This window comes from Anabrus simplex, chromosome 1 (genome assembly GCF_040414725.1).
Source record: "Anabrus simplex isolate iqAnaSimp1 chromosome 1, ASM4041472v1, whole genome shotgun sequence".
Classification (NCBI taxonomy): Eukaryota; Metazoa; Arthropoda; class Insecta; order Orthoptera; family Tettigoniidae; genus Anabrus; species Anabrus simplex.
This window is the reverse complement of record NC_090265.1, coordinates 17812192-17832557: the sequence shown is the minus strand read 5'-3', so window position 1 is coordinate 17832557 and position 20366 is coordinate 17812192. Positions and strand designations below refer to the sequence as shown.

At 39.3% G+C, this 20366-nt stretch overlaps 1 protein-coding gene across 1 annotated transcript in view; it reads right to left on the bottom strand.

Moving 5' to 3' along the window:
- Positions 1-20366, bottom strand: part of LOC136858052 (probable multidrug resistance-associated protein lethal(2)03659) — a 327592-nt gene that overhangs the window by 62118 nt on the left and 245108 nt on the right. Inside the window, exons 19-20 of the mRNA XM_068229848.1 lie at positions 6229-6399; positions 2212-2339 (exon numbers count right to left, since the gene is read on the bottom strand). Coding sequence (XP_068085949.1) covers positions 2212-2339; positions 6229-6399 — 299 coding nt within the window. The remainder of the gene's footprint in view (positions 1-2211; positions 2340-6228; positions 6400-20366) is intronic.

Sequence of the window (20366 nt, the reverse complement as noted above, 5' to 3'; positions counted from 1 at the left end):
CAGTTCTTTGTCATGCATAAAATGTTCCTTGCGACAGAGTTTTTATCAGATTCACCTGAAATTTTCAGAGAATGTTCAAATATGTACAGGAATTAAAAGTGGTTCTGCATTTTATTGTCAGATGAATTTTTACTCCTGAAATAGCACAAAACTAGATTTTTGCCTGTTGAACAAACAATGAAAAATTGAAAAAATATATCACCAACAGTTTATACTGAGTGCAAAACCAGGAGTTGTTCTTAAATATGTGAGTATTTTTGACATATCTGCCAAATTATACCCCAAAAACAATGAAAACTGTGTTGCAAGGAGTATTTTTCATGCAACTTATAAAAATAAAAATGATTTGTGAATAACTCTGCAAGCATTTTTATAAGCTATAAATTTCATTTTTGTTCCATATTGAAGTGCAATTATAAATTGACAAGAGTGTCCCCCTTTTCAATACAAAATATCAAGTTTGTGATATTACATCAGTCTTGGGACTAGTTTCAGCCACTTAGTGGCCATCTTCAGCCAAATAAATTTAACAGATTATGTGATAACATTAAATTGCATATAATAACTAACTTTATGGTTATGATCTTCTTGTCATGATGTCTTTAAGTTGACTTAGGACCTCACACAAAGAAGTTAACCTGGAAATGATAGCCAGAATTAGGAATGAATAAATATACAGAAAAGAAATTAAAAAGGAGAAAAATTATTTATGAGGCTCACTTCTAATGTCTGATGTGGAACAAGCACTGACTTGCTGGAGGAAGCAGGCAGGCCATGTTACAAAGGAGTCGATAAAACATTGCCTGTAGATAGTATGAGTTAATTTCTGAAACAAATGTTTTGGTCGTTGTGTTCTTCTTGGCTCATTTAACATGTGTGCAAAACTTACGAATATCCGTGATTCCCCCGTACGTGCCCTTCCCTTGTAAGTGGTATGTTCTCAAATGAAAGGGTTCACCTGTTCAATACTTTATCACTTATACTGAGTGATATATTAGTGGGATTAATGTTTCGTCTCCTATGAAGACATCCTCAGTTTCCTGATAAATCAGTTCAGTGTTATCTGATTAGATTATATCTTATACGATTTTAATTCGAAGTGTGTGTTCTGCTAGATTACAACCTTGGTGCTCAAAATACAACTAAATATTAAGACTTCATCATCCACATAAGTAATTTTGAGTTGTCTTTACAACATTTAAATTCTAGTCTATGCCCGCATAGCCCTTTTGGCAGCAGCAGCTTGTCGTCAGACCTGAATGAAATCTGGAGGAGTCAAAACGTCAAAAACTTACTAAAATGCTCTCAAATACATGTTTTTACAGTTTATTTTACAAAATAAGAACTATCGGCTGAAAAACAGAACCTACACAATTGTGCGTGTCAGGACTTGATTACTACTTGCAAAAAATAAAAAAATTTAAAAAATTAATCTCAGTACATATGAATATGCACATGTACATGATCAAATGTTCTATTTTACAGTGTGGAACAATTTTAAACAGTTAAAATCTTATACATTACATTTCTCATGTAGATTACGAGTTTTTCTTTCTCGGTCCTTTTTGCGACAGCACCCAGCACTCATGCATGCATTGGCTGTAAGGAAACCTAGCCCGCACATATGTGCGTATCAACATTCAAAACCTCATGGTATTACGTATGTTGTTGAAAGTTCACAATTTACGTTTGCTACACAATCTACACACTTCATAGATTATATTCTGATACTCAGTAAAGCTTCTAGATTAATATGAATGCAATAAATAAATACTTACTTTAGGCATTACTGCTTCCCGCCATTTTGCTAATGAACTGTATTTTTAAACTCTTCTTCCTTCCCCCTGGTGGTCAAGTACTAAATAAAAACAGCTGAAGTACATGCTACGTGTCCCGCACAATCACTGTAGTCCGGTCTAGCACCAAGAAAACATCAAATAAGCTCAGATATAAATAAAATACAAACCCGCACAATTGTGCGTATATGGTCTGAAAGGGATAGACTGCAAATTTGGTGCACAAGATATAACTCAACTTATTTACTTAATTTATTAGATACAGCCTATGGAGGGCCATTTTACTCAATCTTCCATTTCGTTACAATTACAGTGGGAATCCTATTTAGGTATTTACTTGAAACACATTCCACCATTAGTTTTGACTGTAGTCTTCACACCAGAACAATCAGGAAATGAATCTGTTTCAACGTACCTTCTCTGCAGATTTGATGGATATATTCAGATTCTTGAGCACTGGTTCGTCTGTAGGGGAGTACTTGAGGAAGACGTGAGCAAACTCTATGTGTCCAAGTGATGGCCAATTGCTAGGAGGCTCCTTGGCTAGAAATCGATACAAGTTTGGTTATTTTCAAAAATGATACTTACATTCCTTCTAAGTTACTGAACACATTGTAAATATTAATGTACTGTGTGAATAACATACGTAATACCTATCTTACATCTTAGTTGCCATGGGCGTCCGATCGTACCGGCAGTATAGATATCTATTATCCCAATGCCGGTCTGACCAGGCCGAAAACAGCTGGTCACTGGGTACCGGAAACATGAATTCTTATACTAATTGCACACATTCTAGTATGAAAAAAGAACCATGGTATCTCAAGTGACTCTTTGGTAATCCAATGATGTAACATTGTCACCCAATTCGCTCTGTACGCAGCATAGAACACTTACAAAATGATGCAATATGTGACATTACTTGTCAGCCTGATCGGGTTAGCATATGATTTTATATAGTAATGTAATATCCAATGAATGGAAGCAGGCAGTCATCATACCATTGTTGAAAAAAAAAAATTGATAGGAAGAAATGTACCAACTATAGAGGTACATTCGCTGCTGGTGGACTCGGCCGTTTTGATTCACACGCACAATGGACCTGGCCATGTTTTGTACCAATGTCCAATTATAAGCTCAATTTTAAGGTATTTTCATCCATTTTTGAAATGAACAGGTTTCATATTTGAAATCAGCATGAAAATTCATACAAGAATCGACCAAAACATCACTTTTTTTTAAAAATGGACACGTCCGACTGATACTCTAGAAATCAGAGTTCTTCACCAACATCAAAGAAACTAGCAGAGAGATACTACTAGAACAGGGAAAAATCAAGAGGACTGATAAATTTAAGCATCTTGATGAATGAACTGAACCCAACTTATCAGAAAGAGCATCGTTATACATGAGAGTCAGCAAGTTGGAACTGGCCTATCGGCTGACAAATAACACATACTGCAATCTGCAGTACGAATACATCCTTGAGAGCAGGATTACAAATATGCTGCACCTACGCTTGAGGAGGAACAACATGGATTTAGACCTCACTTTTACCACCAGAATGCTCTACGAGAAGTATCGGGAGAAAGGTAAAACACTTATAACTGTTTTTCTGGACATCGAGAAAGCATATGACCATGTACCACGCAGGTATATATGGGAATGTTTGAGACTCAAGGAAGTGCCCAATGACATCATAGCACAAGTACAATGATTATATAAGTAAGGTACTATCAAATACAGACATGTCCCGTTTTGATTTTATTGTTTTTTTGCAGGAGTTGCAAAAAACCAGTTGAGGGGTTTCTGGGTGAGAAACAGTATTGTAAATTTTTCTTGATGTCTTGATTGGACCAAAGCATCTGATTTTAATGATACATCTTCTCCCAAGTTATGTCAAAAACACTTTAGAAAAGTGGACTTGGCTTGTTTTGAAACCAAGTGCCTTCCATCTTGATTTTCATGCTGCCCATTTTTGAAACAAACTTTTACTAATTAAGCTTCAGAATCAGACTATTGAGGAAAAAAAGGAGATTAGGGAAAGAAAATAAAACTGAATAAACGTTCTTTCTTTAAATTTTAATATACTCTAAATTAAAACTAAGGAACAATGTTAGGTTTTGGTCCACCCAATCAATACACGTCACTTTATAAGTGAACTATTTAATTTTCATAAATTGTACTATACTCTATATTACTCAAAAATACTCAATGCACAAACATTTGACCAGTAAATAGAATTCAGGAAGCTCTATCGTCAAAAATTACCAGTGTTTTGCCCCAGTGCGGCATGGGCTCTGCGGTTTAATACCGCACCTTCCCAAGACACTGGCCGGCTAGCACGCCGGTAGCGACACCACTGCAAGCTATACATGTGATAAGCACAATGCAGTGCTGACGTAAGTCGGTGCGGTATCCAACTGATGAGCCCATGGGGCAAAACACTGGTAATTTTTGACGACTGAGTTCCCTGAATATTATTTAGCTATCTCAATCGGAAGCCATATTTATTGTCATTTGACCAGTAAAACTGTTTATCATAAAAATAAAAGAATAAACTGTGAATACATCTTCTCCCAAGTTATTGGTACTTAACTGAAGAATGGTAAAAATTGAAAAGTACAAAATTAAACAGAGACCAACTTTTAAACAAACTCTGGAAAAACTACTATGTGGGAAGAAAATCAATGAGTTAGAAAATAGTGTTAGATGATCATGTTGTACACTCTACAACCAAGATTTCTTTGTCACTAGCACAATTACTAGTGTCTTGAAGGGGCCAAAAATGCAAACAGCACTTTCCATTATACAAAGCATTTCCTTTGCAAAAATATGACAATATCACAGCTAACAGTTGAAATGGCATCACCAACAAAAGTACCAACATGTAATACCTGTTAGTGAGTACTTTCATCCATTTTTGAAATGAACAGATTTCATATTTGAAATAAGCATGAAAATTCATACAAGAATTGACCAAAACATCACTTTTAAAAAATGGACATGTCCGACTGATACTCTAGAAAACAGAGTTCTTCACCAACATTAAAGAAGCTAGCAGAGAGATACTACTAGAACAGGGAAAAATCAAGAGGACTGATAAATTTTAGCATCTCGATGAATGGACTGAACCCAACTTATCAGAAAGAGTATCGTTATCCACAAGAGTCAACAAGTTGGAACTGGCCTATCGACTGACAAAGAACACTTATAACAAAAAATGCCTGTCATGCAATCTGAAACTGAAGCACTACACGTCAGTCATACGACCAGAAGCTCCGTATGCCATGGAGTGTCTTTCATTGAACCGAAGAGGTCCCATGGAGAAACTGGAAGTCTGAGAGAGGAGAATTCTCAAGAAGATCTTAGGTCCGGTAAAGGAAGATGAAGAATTCCTCAGACGGTATAATTCTGAGCTCTACGAACACATACAGAGGCTCTCTGATTGTGCTAGGAAAAGGAGAGTAGCCTTCTATGACCATATAGTAAGACTGCATTCCAAAAGACTGACCAGTCGCTGGTTCATCTTCTGGCAGAACAACAAGATCCGTACCATTTGGCCGACAGAAACTGAGGTAGGTAAGGTAAGGGTTATTCTGCCCGAAGGCAGGTCCGAACCTCCGCAGAGGTGTTCCTGAGCCGGAGTTTACATACGGTAGAGTGGCCAGTTCCTTTCCGCTCCTCCATTCCCTTACCCCCCACCAACAGCGCGTGGCAACCCATCCAAATCCTGACCACGCCAAATGTTGCTTAACTTCAGAGATCTCACGGGATCCGGTGTTTCAACATGGCTACGGCTGATGGCACAGAAACTGAAAAGGACATTAAAGAACTGGGAATATCAGATCTTCAAGATAGACCGTCTGTACGACGTACCCAGAACGAATTCTGTGGATTTCAGGAGAATCCCTGGAAGAAATCTACCCCGTGGAGAGTTGAAAGACAGGAGGTACACAGGCAGAAAATGCGCCAATATTGGGCAAAGATCAAAGCCCAACAATTGAACAAGCGTGGTCCAAAGTAGGCCCATTCGGACCAATAAAAAGAAAATGTTTTCTTTTCCAGGTACCGGCATGCTATAGTGTTTTCATAATTTCGTGGTCGACAGACTGAAAAAGCTTAAAGGCAAAATTATATCTCGACAAAGTATCACAATTTCTGGATCTCTCCAGGTGCCTGCATATTGTTAGCCTGCTTCCAGTATCTCAGCAGGAGCTTGGGCAACATCCTTATCATGTGTCTGAGCAATTCACCTGGGCCGCTGTTATGACGTCTGAGTGTACAACATAGACGTCTGTAGCTTACCAATTCCTGTGTCCAAACTCTAGGCATGAAGTGAGGGGATGTTATTTAGACAAGACAGAGACAATGTTACACGCTAAGACAGTAGTAGTTTGAGTGGTTAGAAGGGGACGTCAGGCTTACTTACCAGGTGGCGATTCTAAATTAGGTTCTTCTTCTAGGTGCGCGTATTCGAGGATTCTCTCCACAGCTGTCATCTGATTGGCTATCTCTGCAGATTGCCTCACACCCCACTGCATGAACATAGTGAGGGCCATGACTTGAGTGATGATCAACCCGACGAAACCTCCGAGGGAATCTGACAAGATAGAAAAAGCATTAGATAGTGGATGACCTTCCAATAACCTCCTCAAGCTGAACAATACAAACGTATACTGGTTGTCTCACCAAACAGTCATGAAGCATGTTTCGACTGGTATTTCAGAAGATATTTTCAATTTCGTTCTTGTAATGTGTAGGTAGAGTCTAGTGATGGGAGTATTGGAGACCGAAATGTCCGAGAATTCGATTCTTACAAGTTCTCGAGTTGTCTTTTGCTCGAGGTATTCACTAATGATAATCCCAAAGCGAGGCCACATTGGTCTCTCTTTATACAGTATCTGAGAACAGGGAGGATAGTAGCGCCATCTCTGGACGTAACTCAGAACTACCTCTGTATTAACGATAGAGGTAAAGAGAGTAATGCACATCGTACGAGTATTTACCTAAGATGTATTCGAATGCCTCTCTCAGATGGAAGAATGAGAAGTTCTTGAATAGAATCCTTCTGATTGAGCTTATATGCCAATATCAAGTTGTAATCTGAAAGCAAATCACTCACAATAGATTGCTTGCTTTCTTTATACTTCCTACAAGGAGAAATAAAATGTTTTTATTTTATTTTTTCAGAATTTGCTTTACGTCGCACCGACATGCACAACTCTTATGGCGACCATGGGATAGGAAATGGCTAGGAGCAGGAAGGAAGTCATCGTGGCCTTAATTAAGCTATATCCCCAGCATTTTCCTGGTGTGAATATGGGAAACCATAGAAAACCATCTTCAGGCCTGCCAACAATGGGATTCAAATCCGCTCTCTCCCGAATGCAAACTGTCAGCCAGCTTTGGGCTACGACCCACATGGCCACCCTGTCGGTGAAATAAAATTTTAGTTAACACAACTGATAAATACACGAATGTTAATACACATTTTGACAACAACCAATGGCAAAATATCAAATCTGTATAAAATAGCTGATTTTTTAAAATTTCTTATATGTTCATCAAATAATATATTAACCGTAAAAGACTGGGCCTTTATTAAAGCGCTTCCTGAACACTACTTTTTCTTGATATCCAGAGTTCGCTTACATTTCAACTCCTCGAATTATGTAAGATTCGACAACTTGGTTTCAAATGCAAATTCTGATTCTTAAATATTCTCGGATGCATAGTAATTGATTCTGAAAAGTATTCGATTCTGCCTATCACTAGTAGACTCATCCCAAACAAAGACTGCACATCATGTCAACGGAAAATGTTGTCTAAGTTCTCACTGCAAACTAAATGTTGAAGTGTAATTTGGATGTCCCCAGTCGATAGAGCAGTCTCAAAATAGTCTACAGTGATGTTCCGTTCAAGAATATTTATTGACAGTGACAGCACAACAAGAGGAATACAGTAAAGCCCAATTATCCGCGAGTGCTGCAATTTTTTTTTTAATTTACGAAATTCAAACAATTTTAAAAATCTAAGCCAACAATTACACAATTTTGGATAGCATTTACGATATTGTGTCTGCATGGGATTATATCAAACCCTCAACCCTTGTCAAATCATGGAGAAAACTCTTTCTGAGTATTGAAGCAAATGGACGGCGATCTTTTGAGGTGAGTCACGTGAAAACGATTACGTTGTAAGACGTAATTTTATTTCTTGCCTCTTCAGTGAAGTGATAGTTTATTACATTCTATTATTACAGGTCCGCATTGAACTGGGAACGTTATCCTTAATAACGTCTCAAAGGATGTATGGCTCGTTTCCACCTCACTAGGATTGCTCCATTAAAAGGACACTAGTTTTTACTGAATCATTTCTACAACGATTCTATGTCAAGTTTTAAGCAGCGTGATAAATTAAGCACAAAGTTACTTCAAGACTACTTTTAAGTTGTTGTTCTTTTAAATCCAAGTTATTTCATAAGTGAGCAAAACCGGTTTGCATATGTTTTTATCAGTTTATGGCTTAAGACTCGCAAGTCTTGGACTTGTAGACAATATAGTATAATTTTAACACAGTTTCATGTTGTTAATATGTTTTAAATTGTGATCAATTTGAAGTAGATAAACTTATATGATTGCCGATTTTTGCACAAACTTATATCAGCTGATGATGATGCAGAGGGGCATCGAAACTAGTTCTGATTGTAATATATGTTGTTATTACATCTAAGCAACAATTTTTATGTATTGAATAAGGTGGACCCAAATTATAATAAATGTTGTAATTGAAGCAAACGTCAACCCAAACATTTGTGAAGAAGAGAAGTCATGCCGACCACTACACTTGTCAACGACCGGCTGAGTTGGGCGTGCGCTTAGGAGTGCGCGGCTGTGAGCTTTCATCTGCGAGATAGTGGGTTCAAATCCCACTGTCGGCAGCCCTGAAGATGGTTTCCGTGGTTTCCCATTTTCAAACCAGGCAAATGCTGGGGCAGTACCTTAATTCAGGCCATGGCCGCTTCCTTCCCACTCCTAACACTTTCGTGTCCCATCATCACCATAAAACCTATCTGTGTCGGTGCGACGTAAAGCCGCTAGAAAAAGAAAACCACCACTTGTTGACCTAGTGACATCCACCCTGGGTTGCTGCTGCTGGTGCTTGTTGTATAAAGGGGTCTAACATCGAGGTCATCGGACCCATTCACCGTGGGAGGTAGGAATGTGGACGAAGAGACATAGAAGAGTAGCTGGAATGCAACACAAGTGAGCCAGGGTTTGAACGACTGACTGACATAGCCATAACGAACAAAGCAATGGGACCTAAGAAGGGGTGACACACGAAACTGCTTTGCAGCAAGTAGACGGACTGCTTCAATATTTAGAGGAACAGCACTGGTACAAACCAAACACCATCTCCATAATAAGATCACAACCTTACTAGGACTCAAACTGATAACATTCACTTTTAAATTTGCACTACTCAGATTATTATTATTATTATTATTATTATTATTATTATTATTATTATTATTATTATTATTATTATTATTATTATTATTGTTACCGTGGTTTGGTGGATTAGCAGAGGTGAAAGAAGGTGCGGGGGTGAACAGGTCTCAGGCTACGAAATTAAAGTTAATTTAAAATTTAACAAGGTTATATTTTCTTTTCAAAATTCAGAAATAACAAGAATGGCAGGTACAGAGTAGCAAGGCAACAAAAGTACAATTACAGTATTTACAGGATTTGGGCTTCGAGCCCCGAACTCACAATTCTTGGGCAACTAGCCCAACTTTACCCCAAAACAAGATTTAACAGAGGGGCAGAAAACCCCATTCATGCCCAGGAGCACTTGTTCTAAATTACACAGAAAAGCCTCCTCAAGGCATACATACTCAATTTTCAAGAAAGAGCCACTCGCTCTCAACTTTAAGCCTATCAAAGGCCACACCAAACTCCACCTTCAAGTTGTCCTCTAAGGACATAGACACGGGGGTAAAATACCCAACCTACTGAGGTCTATTAAGTGAGAAAAAGGTTAATTACATGTCCTCCAAAATAACAATTTGAGAGGAGGCGATCTGCACTCCTAATACCTTTTGTTTAAAACCTAATCTGGCTCTAGGCCGCTAATGCAAGGGCTAATCCCATACTAAAGAGGTGACTTTAGAAGGAAACAATTTACATTACGTTAAGGAAGAATCGGTTACGAAAAATAAGTTCACCTCAAAACAATATGAGTGGGAGCTCGAGAGGGTTAAGCACTCTCTATCCCAATATGTAGCTTTAAAAGAGAATAGATGCTAAGAGTCTTTACATTTTAGGGAAAGTTACATGGTGGAAACGCTTCGGACCCGCCCCGAGAGTTAAACTGCTGAGCTAGCAAGAAAAGAAGTTATTAAACGGCCATTACCTTGTTGTTGAACTGCTGCCCGAAGAAAGAGGCGCTTCCCGCCCCCTGCTACGTACTTTACACTTTGAAAGATGGTACTGAAGTGGCGCAGAGACCCAAAAATCAGCAGTTTATATACTCTCGTGGAAAGTTCGAGGCGTTTCGGAAATGAGAACACCCGCCCACAAAAACTTTATTGGCTAGGGTTAAGCAAGATATTCAAGTTGGAGAAGATACATCTGATTGGTCAGAAATTAATTAAAGAAATTCGGGATTGGCTAAATTCAAAACAAGGGGAAGGAAAGGGTTATACAGCCAACTTAAACAATAACAGAAAGAAATTTAACAAGGAACAAACTTTTGAAATAAAAATTTCTCCAAAAAAAAACAGTTCTTTCACTTCGCACTAGGGAGCACCATTGTAGTTCTTCAGTAGTGTCCTCTAGAAGAGAAAGTTCACACTTCTTACTACAGGTAAAACAATAATACATCGAAAATGACCCAGTTCAGAAACTCCAAAATTTCCAAGTAGTGACATCTTCTGAGAAACTTGAAAATTAACACAGTAGATAAAGTTCAGACTTCCTCCAGCAGAGGAGTTTCAACTGGCGCAAAGTTTGAATTAGCGGCGTGGAGGTGTACCGCCCGGTACAGACCTCCCCTCCCAAAAGTCCCTCCAGGGGTGACACATGAAATTTGTTTGAAAACAAGGTTCAAGTTATGATGTTGATAAGGAGATTAATTGCAGAAGCATTTACAAAAATTTACTAAATTTGGTTTGATCCAGTTTCAAAATTCTTTATAGATATTGCTGATGTAATGTCTTTATGTTTGTAGAAGTTGAATTCAGAAGGAAAAACTTTAAATTCTTGAAAGAGAAGAAAATTTTCTAAGTCCACCAGATATTGTAGTAAAATCCAAAAAAGTAATAATTGTTGATGTGAAACTTCCATGTAACTGACTAAATATATCAGTTGCCGATGACTTTGACGGCCAGGCCAGCCGCCGCTGCTTGAGTCCAGAGGAGGCCGCTCGGACCCCTCAAGTACCCTGAGATACCGCTCGCCCGCACTATGAGAGGAGTAGAGGTGTTGAAGCACGCCGCGCCCGCGGCGAACATATACAGCTGCGGGCAAGTAGCAGGTCGTGCGCCACACATCAGCCTTGGCCGGGAGGAGGGCTCTGGCTCGCCGTGCACAGGTCGACCTCGCTGGAGTAAAGGGGGCCCTTCCTCTATCCCACTCGCGGCACGGCGCCGCGCGGCTGCGGGGGCACTGAAACATTAAAGCTCGACGGCAGAATATTTGTTGAACCAGAATGATAGGAGGGTACATTCATTGTGGTGAGGTTGAGGGGCCAGCGGCGTGGAGAAATTCTTTTCATAAGCAAGCCACTGTGTGTTGTGGAGCAGGAGACGGGAGCGTGGTAATGGCCGTGGCAAGGACAGGATGGCAGTTTAACTGTGAGGGGAGGGTTTACAATAAATGCTTAAATATAAAAAAAATATTATAGAAAGGGCAGAAGGCCTTAAAAGTGAAACCCCTCAAAAATATAACCTTCATATTTCTTTCAAAATCATATGAAACAAATTAGTACAGACATTATACCGGATTCACCTGCGACAGGTGAACCCTAAATATCCTCTCGGTGGCTGGAGTACTTAATAACAACGTAACCGGCGTAAGGAAATTGAGAATGATACACGGCCCATGAAATCTGGGGGCAAGCTTGCCCGCGGGAACAAAATTCTTGACCATCACCTGGTCACCTACCTTCAAATGTGTGGGTCTCCGTCCATGATCATATCTTCCCCTAACCTTTTCGTGAGACACTTTAAGATTGGCTTTAGCCTTCTTCCAAAGATCTTTAATGTTGTCCGGGTCTATTGTCTCAGGTAGAATGTCACTCAGAGACCGGAGGTTAGAGAGCGGCGTGTTGGGAACAAACTTGAATATCAAAGAAGTTGGAGTAAACTTGTGAGATTCATGAACCGCCGAATTCAAAGCAAAAGCTAACCAATGCAGGGACGTGTCCCACCTGGAATGATCTTCATGATGATAGGCAATAAGCACGGACCTGAGATTACGATTAACCCGTTCAGCCAAAGATGGTTGAGGGTAATAAGCAGAAGTCGTCACATGAGAGATGGACAGGTCAAAACAGAATTTACGAAAAAGATTTGATGTGAAAGCCTTAGCATTATCAGACACAATATATTGACAAGGACCAAAAGAAGCAAAGATAGAATTTAGACAGGTAATGGTGGACTGAGCGGTAGCCAGCTTAGTCGGAAATAACCAGGAAAATCTTGTAAAACCGTCTACGCATACAAAGATGAACTTGTTGGCGTTTCCCTTTGACTGGGGGAAGGGTCCTACATAATCAATATACAGGCGTTCCATGGGGTGCGACGCTTGATGAGAAGACAACAGGCCTACCTTGGTGGACATGGTTGGTTTACTAAGCAAACAGGATTTACAAGGCTTTACTAGTTCACGGATTTCACCGTCCATACCCTTCCAGATGAATCTTTCACAAATCTTTTCACGAGTTTTAAAGATACCAAGATGCCCGCCTAATGGGGTCTCATGATAGTACTTGAAGATCATAGGTACAAGAACAGCTGGAACGACAACCTTCATCATCTTATCATGCCTCGATGGGCAACATAAAACACCATTCCTCAGAACATAAGGGACAACATGTTCCCCAGAAGAAAGGGTTTCCATTATCGGAGCCAGCGTCGGATCTTCACGTTGGTATTTCTCGATATCCCTAAAGAGTATGGGAGCATCTGTTAAGATGGCATTAACATCAAATAGTATGGACTCGGGAGGTGATGAACTGTCGACCGGTTCATGGGTCTCAACGTCGTTGGAAAACATACGGCTGAGTCCATCAGCAACAACATTTTCGGTACCTCTGATATGCCTGACATCGAATTGGAAGGCAGAAATACGGATGGCCCAACAGGCTATACGACCAGTACGACGCAGCCTACCTAAGACCCAGCTTAAGGCTTGATTATCTGTCTCCAAGTCGAATTTGACATGTTCCAGATAGAGACGGAACTTTTCTAAGGCAAATAAGACTGCCAAACCTTCGAGCTCATAGATGGAATACTTGGCTTCTTGAGCCGATAGAGTCCTAGATGCATAGGCGATGGGTCGCCTCCCTAGTTCAGTCTCTTGAAGAAGGACTGCAGCTACCACCGACGATGACGCGTCGGTTTGGACGATAAATTTCTTTGAGAAATCAGGCATAGCAAGGACAGGGGCATTACAGAGAGCTAATTTAAGATCTTCAAAAGCGGCTTGTTGAGAAGGTCCCCACTCAAATTTGATGCCTTTCCTACGAAGAAGGTTTAAGGGCGCCGCTCTATTAGAAAAGTTAGGAATAAACTTCCTGAAGAAATTCACCATACCAATGAACCTGGCGATACCTTTGATGTCCTTGGGAGGTTTAAAATCACGGATGGCCTGTGTTCTAGAATGATCGACTGCAACATCATCAGGTGAGACAATATGCCCTAGGAATGACATGGAGGGCTTAGCAAAGGCAACCTTGGACAACTTCACAGTTAACCCAGCCTTACGAAGGCGATTGAGAACTTCTCGCAGATGATCTAGATGTTCTTCAAAGGTTTCCGAAAATACGACGACATCATCCAGGTAGTGATACAAGTACTCAAATTCGACGTCGGAGAAGACCCTATCTAGCAATCTAGTGAGTACAGCTGCTCCCGTGGGGAGCCTGAAAGGCACGCGGTTGTATTCATACAAATTCCAATCCGTGGCAAACGCTGTAAGATGTTTAGACTCTTCGGCAAGGGGAATTTGATTATAGGCCTGACTCAAGTCCAAGATAGTAAAGAACTTGGCCTTACGAAACCATGAAAAACAAGAATGAGGGTCAGGAAGGGGCACAGATTGCAAGACCACCTTCCGATTGAGAGCCCTATAATCAATGACAGGCCTGAAGCCACCTTGGGGTTTCGGGACTAGAAAAATAGGCGAAGAATACGCCGACTTAGAGGGCCTAATAATACCATCCTTCAACATCTGATCGATGATTTCTTTCAGAGCCTTCATTTTAGGTGGAGATAGCCTATATGGTGGAAAACGGACAGGAATCGAATCCGTGACCTCAATTTTGTATTCAATAAGGTCAGTAACACCAAGAGTATCAGAGAACACCTCTGGAAACGACTGACACAGCTTACGAATACTATCAGCCTGCTCCTCAGGTAGATGTCTAAGGTCTAACAACATCTCATCCTGGGTAGGCGAAATAGATGAACATGATGCAGAATTACATTTCAATAATGGAATTTTACAATTAGACGCAAATTTGAAAGTGCACGACCTACTCTGAAGATCGAGCACAGGACCAGTGTGAGAAATGAAGTCAGCTCCCAATATAATGGGGCAAGACAAGTGCTTGGCCACGAACAATTTAATTTTCCATGTAAATTTAAAAATGCGGATTTTGACATTTACAGAACCTAGAATTTCTAATGATTCTAATGGAGATGAATTAGCCGAAACATATTGAACAGGAGATGAGCCATAGTCAGGTAGTTTACAAACAGATTTCAATTTTGAATACCATTCAGCCGAAATAATAGAACAAACGCTGCCTGAATCTAATAGAGCAGTTACAGGTTCATTATTTAGTTCAATTTTAAGAAAAGGAACAGGTGCGGGGGTATCCGCCGCAATCCTAAGACATTCTTTGGGGCATTCAAAAGATGAATTTGAAGGCTGACCTCTCCCTGAATTTTCGACCTGTTTACCAGGGGCTGAGCCTCGGAAAGATGGATTAGTCGACTCAGCCGAAGTCACTAGTCACTTTTTATTATTGGAATTGGTGGAATTTGCACCAGAAGTTGAGCAGGAAAGGGTGCTATTTGAATTTGGGCAATTCTTGGCGATATGTGAGAAAGCCCCACATTTAAAACAGCCTTGTGATGAACCAGCTCCATTATTTGCCCTACTAGATTTAATTGATGGGCACTTGTTCCGAAGATGGTCAGGCGACCCGCAAGCATATCATTTACGAGGTGTGACTGGTCGGCGAGGTGGAGGCCGAGGATTACTAAAAGAAGGAGGGGGTTCTTTCGCGACCTGCAAGGAATCGGCGTATCTAACTCCTTCCGCTGAGACAGTCAATGCTTCAAGTTCAGAGAAAGTTTGCGAGCACGCCGCGAAACACAAATATGACCTATAGGATGGTGAAATGCCTTCCACAATAGCCTGTACAATCTGATCTTCAGGGAAATGAAGAGCAAACACCCTAGTATAGAATTTAATATCTTGGATGAAGTCTGCCAAGTTTTCATCCAAGCGCTGTACGCGATAATAGTACTTCTGAATAAGGGAGGACCTTGCCCTAGCCGGGATGAAGTTAGCTAGCAAGTGGGCGTGGAAGTCTTCAATAGATGATTCCTCGGCAATGGCTCTTACTATTTTGTCTGAGAGAATACCAATTGCATAGGGATAAATGATTTGCAAAATCTGACATGGAGAAAGAGAAAAAACAAGAGCATGGTCCTGGAACTCAACTAAAAACCTTAAAAAGGAAATAACTTCACTGGTAGTGTTAACAGAAAATTTCGAGATACCTCTGAGCAACATTGCCAATGGATGAGGCAAGCTGCTGAACCCAGGTGACATAGTAGGTAAAGGTTTAAGTGGCAAAGACGTTAATTCAGAACGTACATTATTCAACGAGGTTCGGCGTTCAGACTCGTCCAATGGGGCAGAGGTTGTTTGAGCCGCAACGGTTTTTCTATTGACGTCTCCCTTAGGAGGCTCTTCCTCGCTACCTACATTCACCGTGGTGGGTTGATCGATTTTGGGAGGAACTTCCCCAGTTAACAATTGGGTAACCTTACTAGATAATTCAGAAAGATTTTCAAGAACCATACTAGCTTCCTTCCTCTGAACGTCATTCAACTTTAGAGACAACAGATCGTTAACTCTATTTGAAAAATGAAATAGCCTGGCTTGCACACGCTTAATTTGATTAGGCGAAGGATCATTTTCTTCAAAAAAACTAACTACAGATGCTAGCTCAGTAGTATTATCAGTGATCGAGGAAAGAGAGTCGTCAATTTCTTTCTCTCCCAAAGTGGGGATGGAAATGGGCAAATCAAGGGACTCTCTAAGCTTATTTGTGTCTACCGCAACCGTGCCTCCAGATTGCACATTTCTGATAGTTAACTCATAGATCAACTCCTCCTTGCGCAAATAGTTAAGATGGAGAACATCGCGAGGGCCGGGCATGATGACAGAACAATTTTGAAAAAGGAAAAAGTAAAAATTCCAGCAAGTGAAAAAATAGTTAGAGTTGTAATCAAAGCAATGTTTAGCTGTCAAAATTGGCTAAATTGAGACCCATTCAACCACGCTCTGCTACCACTTGTTACCGTGGTTTGGTGGATTAGCAGAGGTGAAAGAAGGTGCGGGGGTGAACAGGTCTCAGGCTACGAAATTAAAGTTAATTTAAAATTTAACAAGGTTATATTTTCTTTTCAAAATTCAGAAATAACAAGAATGGCAGGTACAGAGTAGCAAGGCAACAAAAGTACAATTACAGTATTTACAGGATTTGGGCTTCGAGCCCCGAACTCACAATTCTTGGGCAACTAGCCCAACTTTACCCCAAAACAAGATTTAACAGAGGGGCAGAAAACCCCATTCATGCCCAGGAGCACTTGCTCTAAATTACACAGAAAAGCCTCCTCGAGGCATACATACTCGATTTTCAAGAAAGAGCCACTCGCTCTCAACTTTAAGCCTATCAAAGGCCACACCAAACTCCACCTTCAAGTTGTCCTCTAAGGACATAGACACGGGGGTAAAATACCCAACCTACTGAGGTCTATTAAGTGAGAAAAAGGTTAATTACATGACCTCCAAAATAACAATTTGAGAGGAGGCGATCTGTACTCCTAATACCTTTTGTTTACAACCTAATCTGGCTCTAGGCCGCTAATGCAAGGGCTAATCCCATACTAAAGAGGTGACTTTAGAAGGAAACAATTTACATTACGTTAAGGAAGAATCGGTTATGAAAAATAAGTTCACCTCAAAACAATATGAGTGGGAGCTCGAGAGGGTTAAGCACTCTCTATCCCAATATGTAGCTTTAAAAGAGAATAGATGCTAAGAGTCTTTACATTTTAGGGAAAGTTACATGGTGGAAACGCTTCGGACCCGCCCCGAGAGTTAAACTGCTGAGCTAGCAAGAAAAGAAGTTATTAAACGGCCATTACCTTGTTGTTGAACTGCTGCCCGAAGAAATAGGCGCTTCCCTCCCCCTGCTACGTACTTTACACTTTGAAAGTTGGTACTGAAGTGGCGCAGAGATCCGAAAATCAGCAGTTTATATACTCTCGTGGAAAGTTCGAGGCGTTTCGGAAATGAGAACACCCGCCCACAAAAACTTTATTGGCTAGGGTTAAGCAAGATATTCAAGTTGGAGAAGATACATCTGATTGGTCAGAAATTAATTAAAGAAATTCAGGATTGGCTAAATTCAAAACAAGGGGAAGGAAAGGGTTATACAGCCAACTTAAACAATATAATAATAATAATAATAATAATAATAATAATAATAATAATAATAATAATAATAATAATAATAATAATAATAATAATAATAATAATAATAATAATAATAATTTATTATTATTATTATTAATAATAATTTATTATTTATTTAATTCTAAATGGCTCTGACAATTCTCCTCTAAATTTAACTTTTGCTTTAGTATTCTTGAGAGTGATTCCAATAAGGTTGATCAGTTTTCTGTGAACACCAAATTCTTGAAGGGTATTTAGTAATGACTACCGATAATAATAATAATAATAATAATAATAATAATTATTATTATTATTATTATTATTATTATTATTATTATTATTATTATTATTATTATTATTATTATTATTATTATTATCAGGAAAACTAAACTGCTGTAGCACCCAAGTGGCATCTACAGGTTTCTGGACTCCCCAATACATTTACACTTAATTAATTAATACAATGTCCGGCTCCATGGCTAAACACTTAGAGGGCTGGCCTTTGGTCACAGGGGTCCCGGGTTCGATTCCCGGCAGGGTCGGGAATTTTAACCATCATTGGTTAACTTTGCTGGCACTGAGGCTGGGTGTATGTATATGTCTTCATCATCATTTCATTCTCATCACGACGCGAAGGTCGCCTATGGGAGTCAAATCAAAAGACCGAACATGTCCTCGGACACTCCCGGCACTAAAAGACATACACCATTTCAATTCAATTAATACAATGTTATGAAACATAACAAAAAACAAAAAAACTGATTGGGTGCCAGTGTACTTGATGATACACGATATGCAGTTAGCTCGAGATTAATATCCAGGGTGGGATCATAGGCTGACGATATCCTGACATGTTTATCTAACCTGACGACTTGCTGAACTAAAATGAGGCATGAGGATATATTGGCTAGGTTATACTCTTTTGTGAAATGACACACAGTCCATTAAAATATATAATTAAACTTTAAAAAATTAACCACCTCAATATTCTTCACAACATGTGACAACAAAATGACAATGCAAGAAATATACACTTAAAATTAACCACATCGATATACCTATAGCATACCACCTCCATAACACATGACAACACAAATTACAACATAAGAAATATACTGTTTTCTCTTATTATTAGCAATCAGCACTGAATTTACACAACATAATTACTGAATTAAACTAGCTGGTATGACTACCTTGCTATGAAACATTATATTCGGACTTCTCCATCTCTTGACACACGCTAAACTCAACTGTACATATATACACAATATCTTATTAGCTTGAATTTATATACTGGTTGGTCCAACGCCTCTTGCGATCCAGTTTTATACATCCCTTCACATTATTAATTAATTAATTTATTTATTTACATAGTTTACGCCCACATTGGACCATTTAAATCAATCCATATACACTACAGTCTTCACAATATTAGTTGTAATGATTTCTCAACTTCCTCTTCTCTTCTTCATTTTTTCTGACCATTCATCTGTAATGGTGTACTGTTTTTGTTTGACTGTTTTTAATTTTAGTCTTTAATCTCTACTTCTCAGAATCCTCTTCTCTTTTCTCTGTGCAATTTGTTTCATTATTTTATTCAGCTCTTCTAAATCATTCTGGACCTCAACGAACCAGTTGTTCTTGGTTTTACTTTTCCAAACGAAATTGAATAATTGTTTCATTAGTCTGGTCTCTGGTAGTCTTACTATGTGGCATAGTATCCACAATTGACTCATTTTCCCGATAGACTATTTCATTAGGCAGCAGTCTCCATTGTCCATTTACTTGATGTTTTTATAGATGATTGTCCTGATGATCCTTCTGTCTATTTTTTGGATTTTATCCGTTGTTGCTTTGGTATTCAACTTAAACAGAGTTTCGCTTGCATAAGTTGCTTCAGGTTTAACTACTGAACCACAATGTTTGAATTTGGCGTTTATCGAGAGAGATTTCTTATATGTTGACCATGTGACTCGTTATGCTTGCCTCAGTTTTGTTGTTCTGTATTCTATTGAGGCTTTCTCATTTAGGTTTCAAGTTATAATTTCCCCAAGATTCTTGAACTTTTTTACAACCTTAATTTGTTTGTTACTGTTTAGTTGAATGACAGGGGTGTCCACCTCAACGGTTGGCATAATTTCTGTCTTTTCAAATGAAATTTGTAATCCCACTTTGCTGCAATGTTTTGGTTTTTTGAATGTAATTTTTTAAAAAGTGTCACGAAACAACGTTTTGTTCCTCCCCATCAACAAGATGTTTAGGTTAGGACAATCAAACTTTGGTTAGAAAATGAACTAAAATTTCTCTATAAGAAAAAGTCGTTTTTAAATCATCGCTTATATGAAACTCACTTAGAGGCAGCCTCCTAACTCTCAAATGCTCAGTGGAATCTTTTTCAAGACGAAGTCCAAATCAAGTTGTTCAATATTTTGTCCAAAAAACAGATAACACTAGAGAAAAAACTTGTAGCACTTAAAAATAAGGTAAAACACAGCAACTCCCCTCCCAAACCTAACAGCAAGCCTAACCTCGCTAATGACACTCTACAACAATTCCACCCACCAGTAATTAATCTTTCCACCAC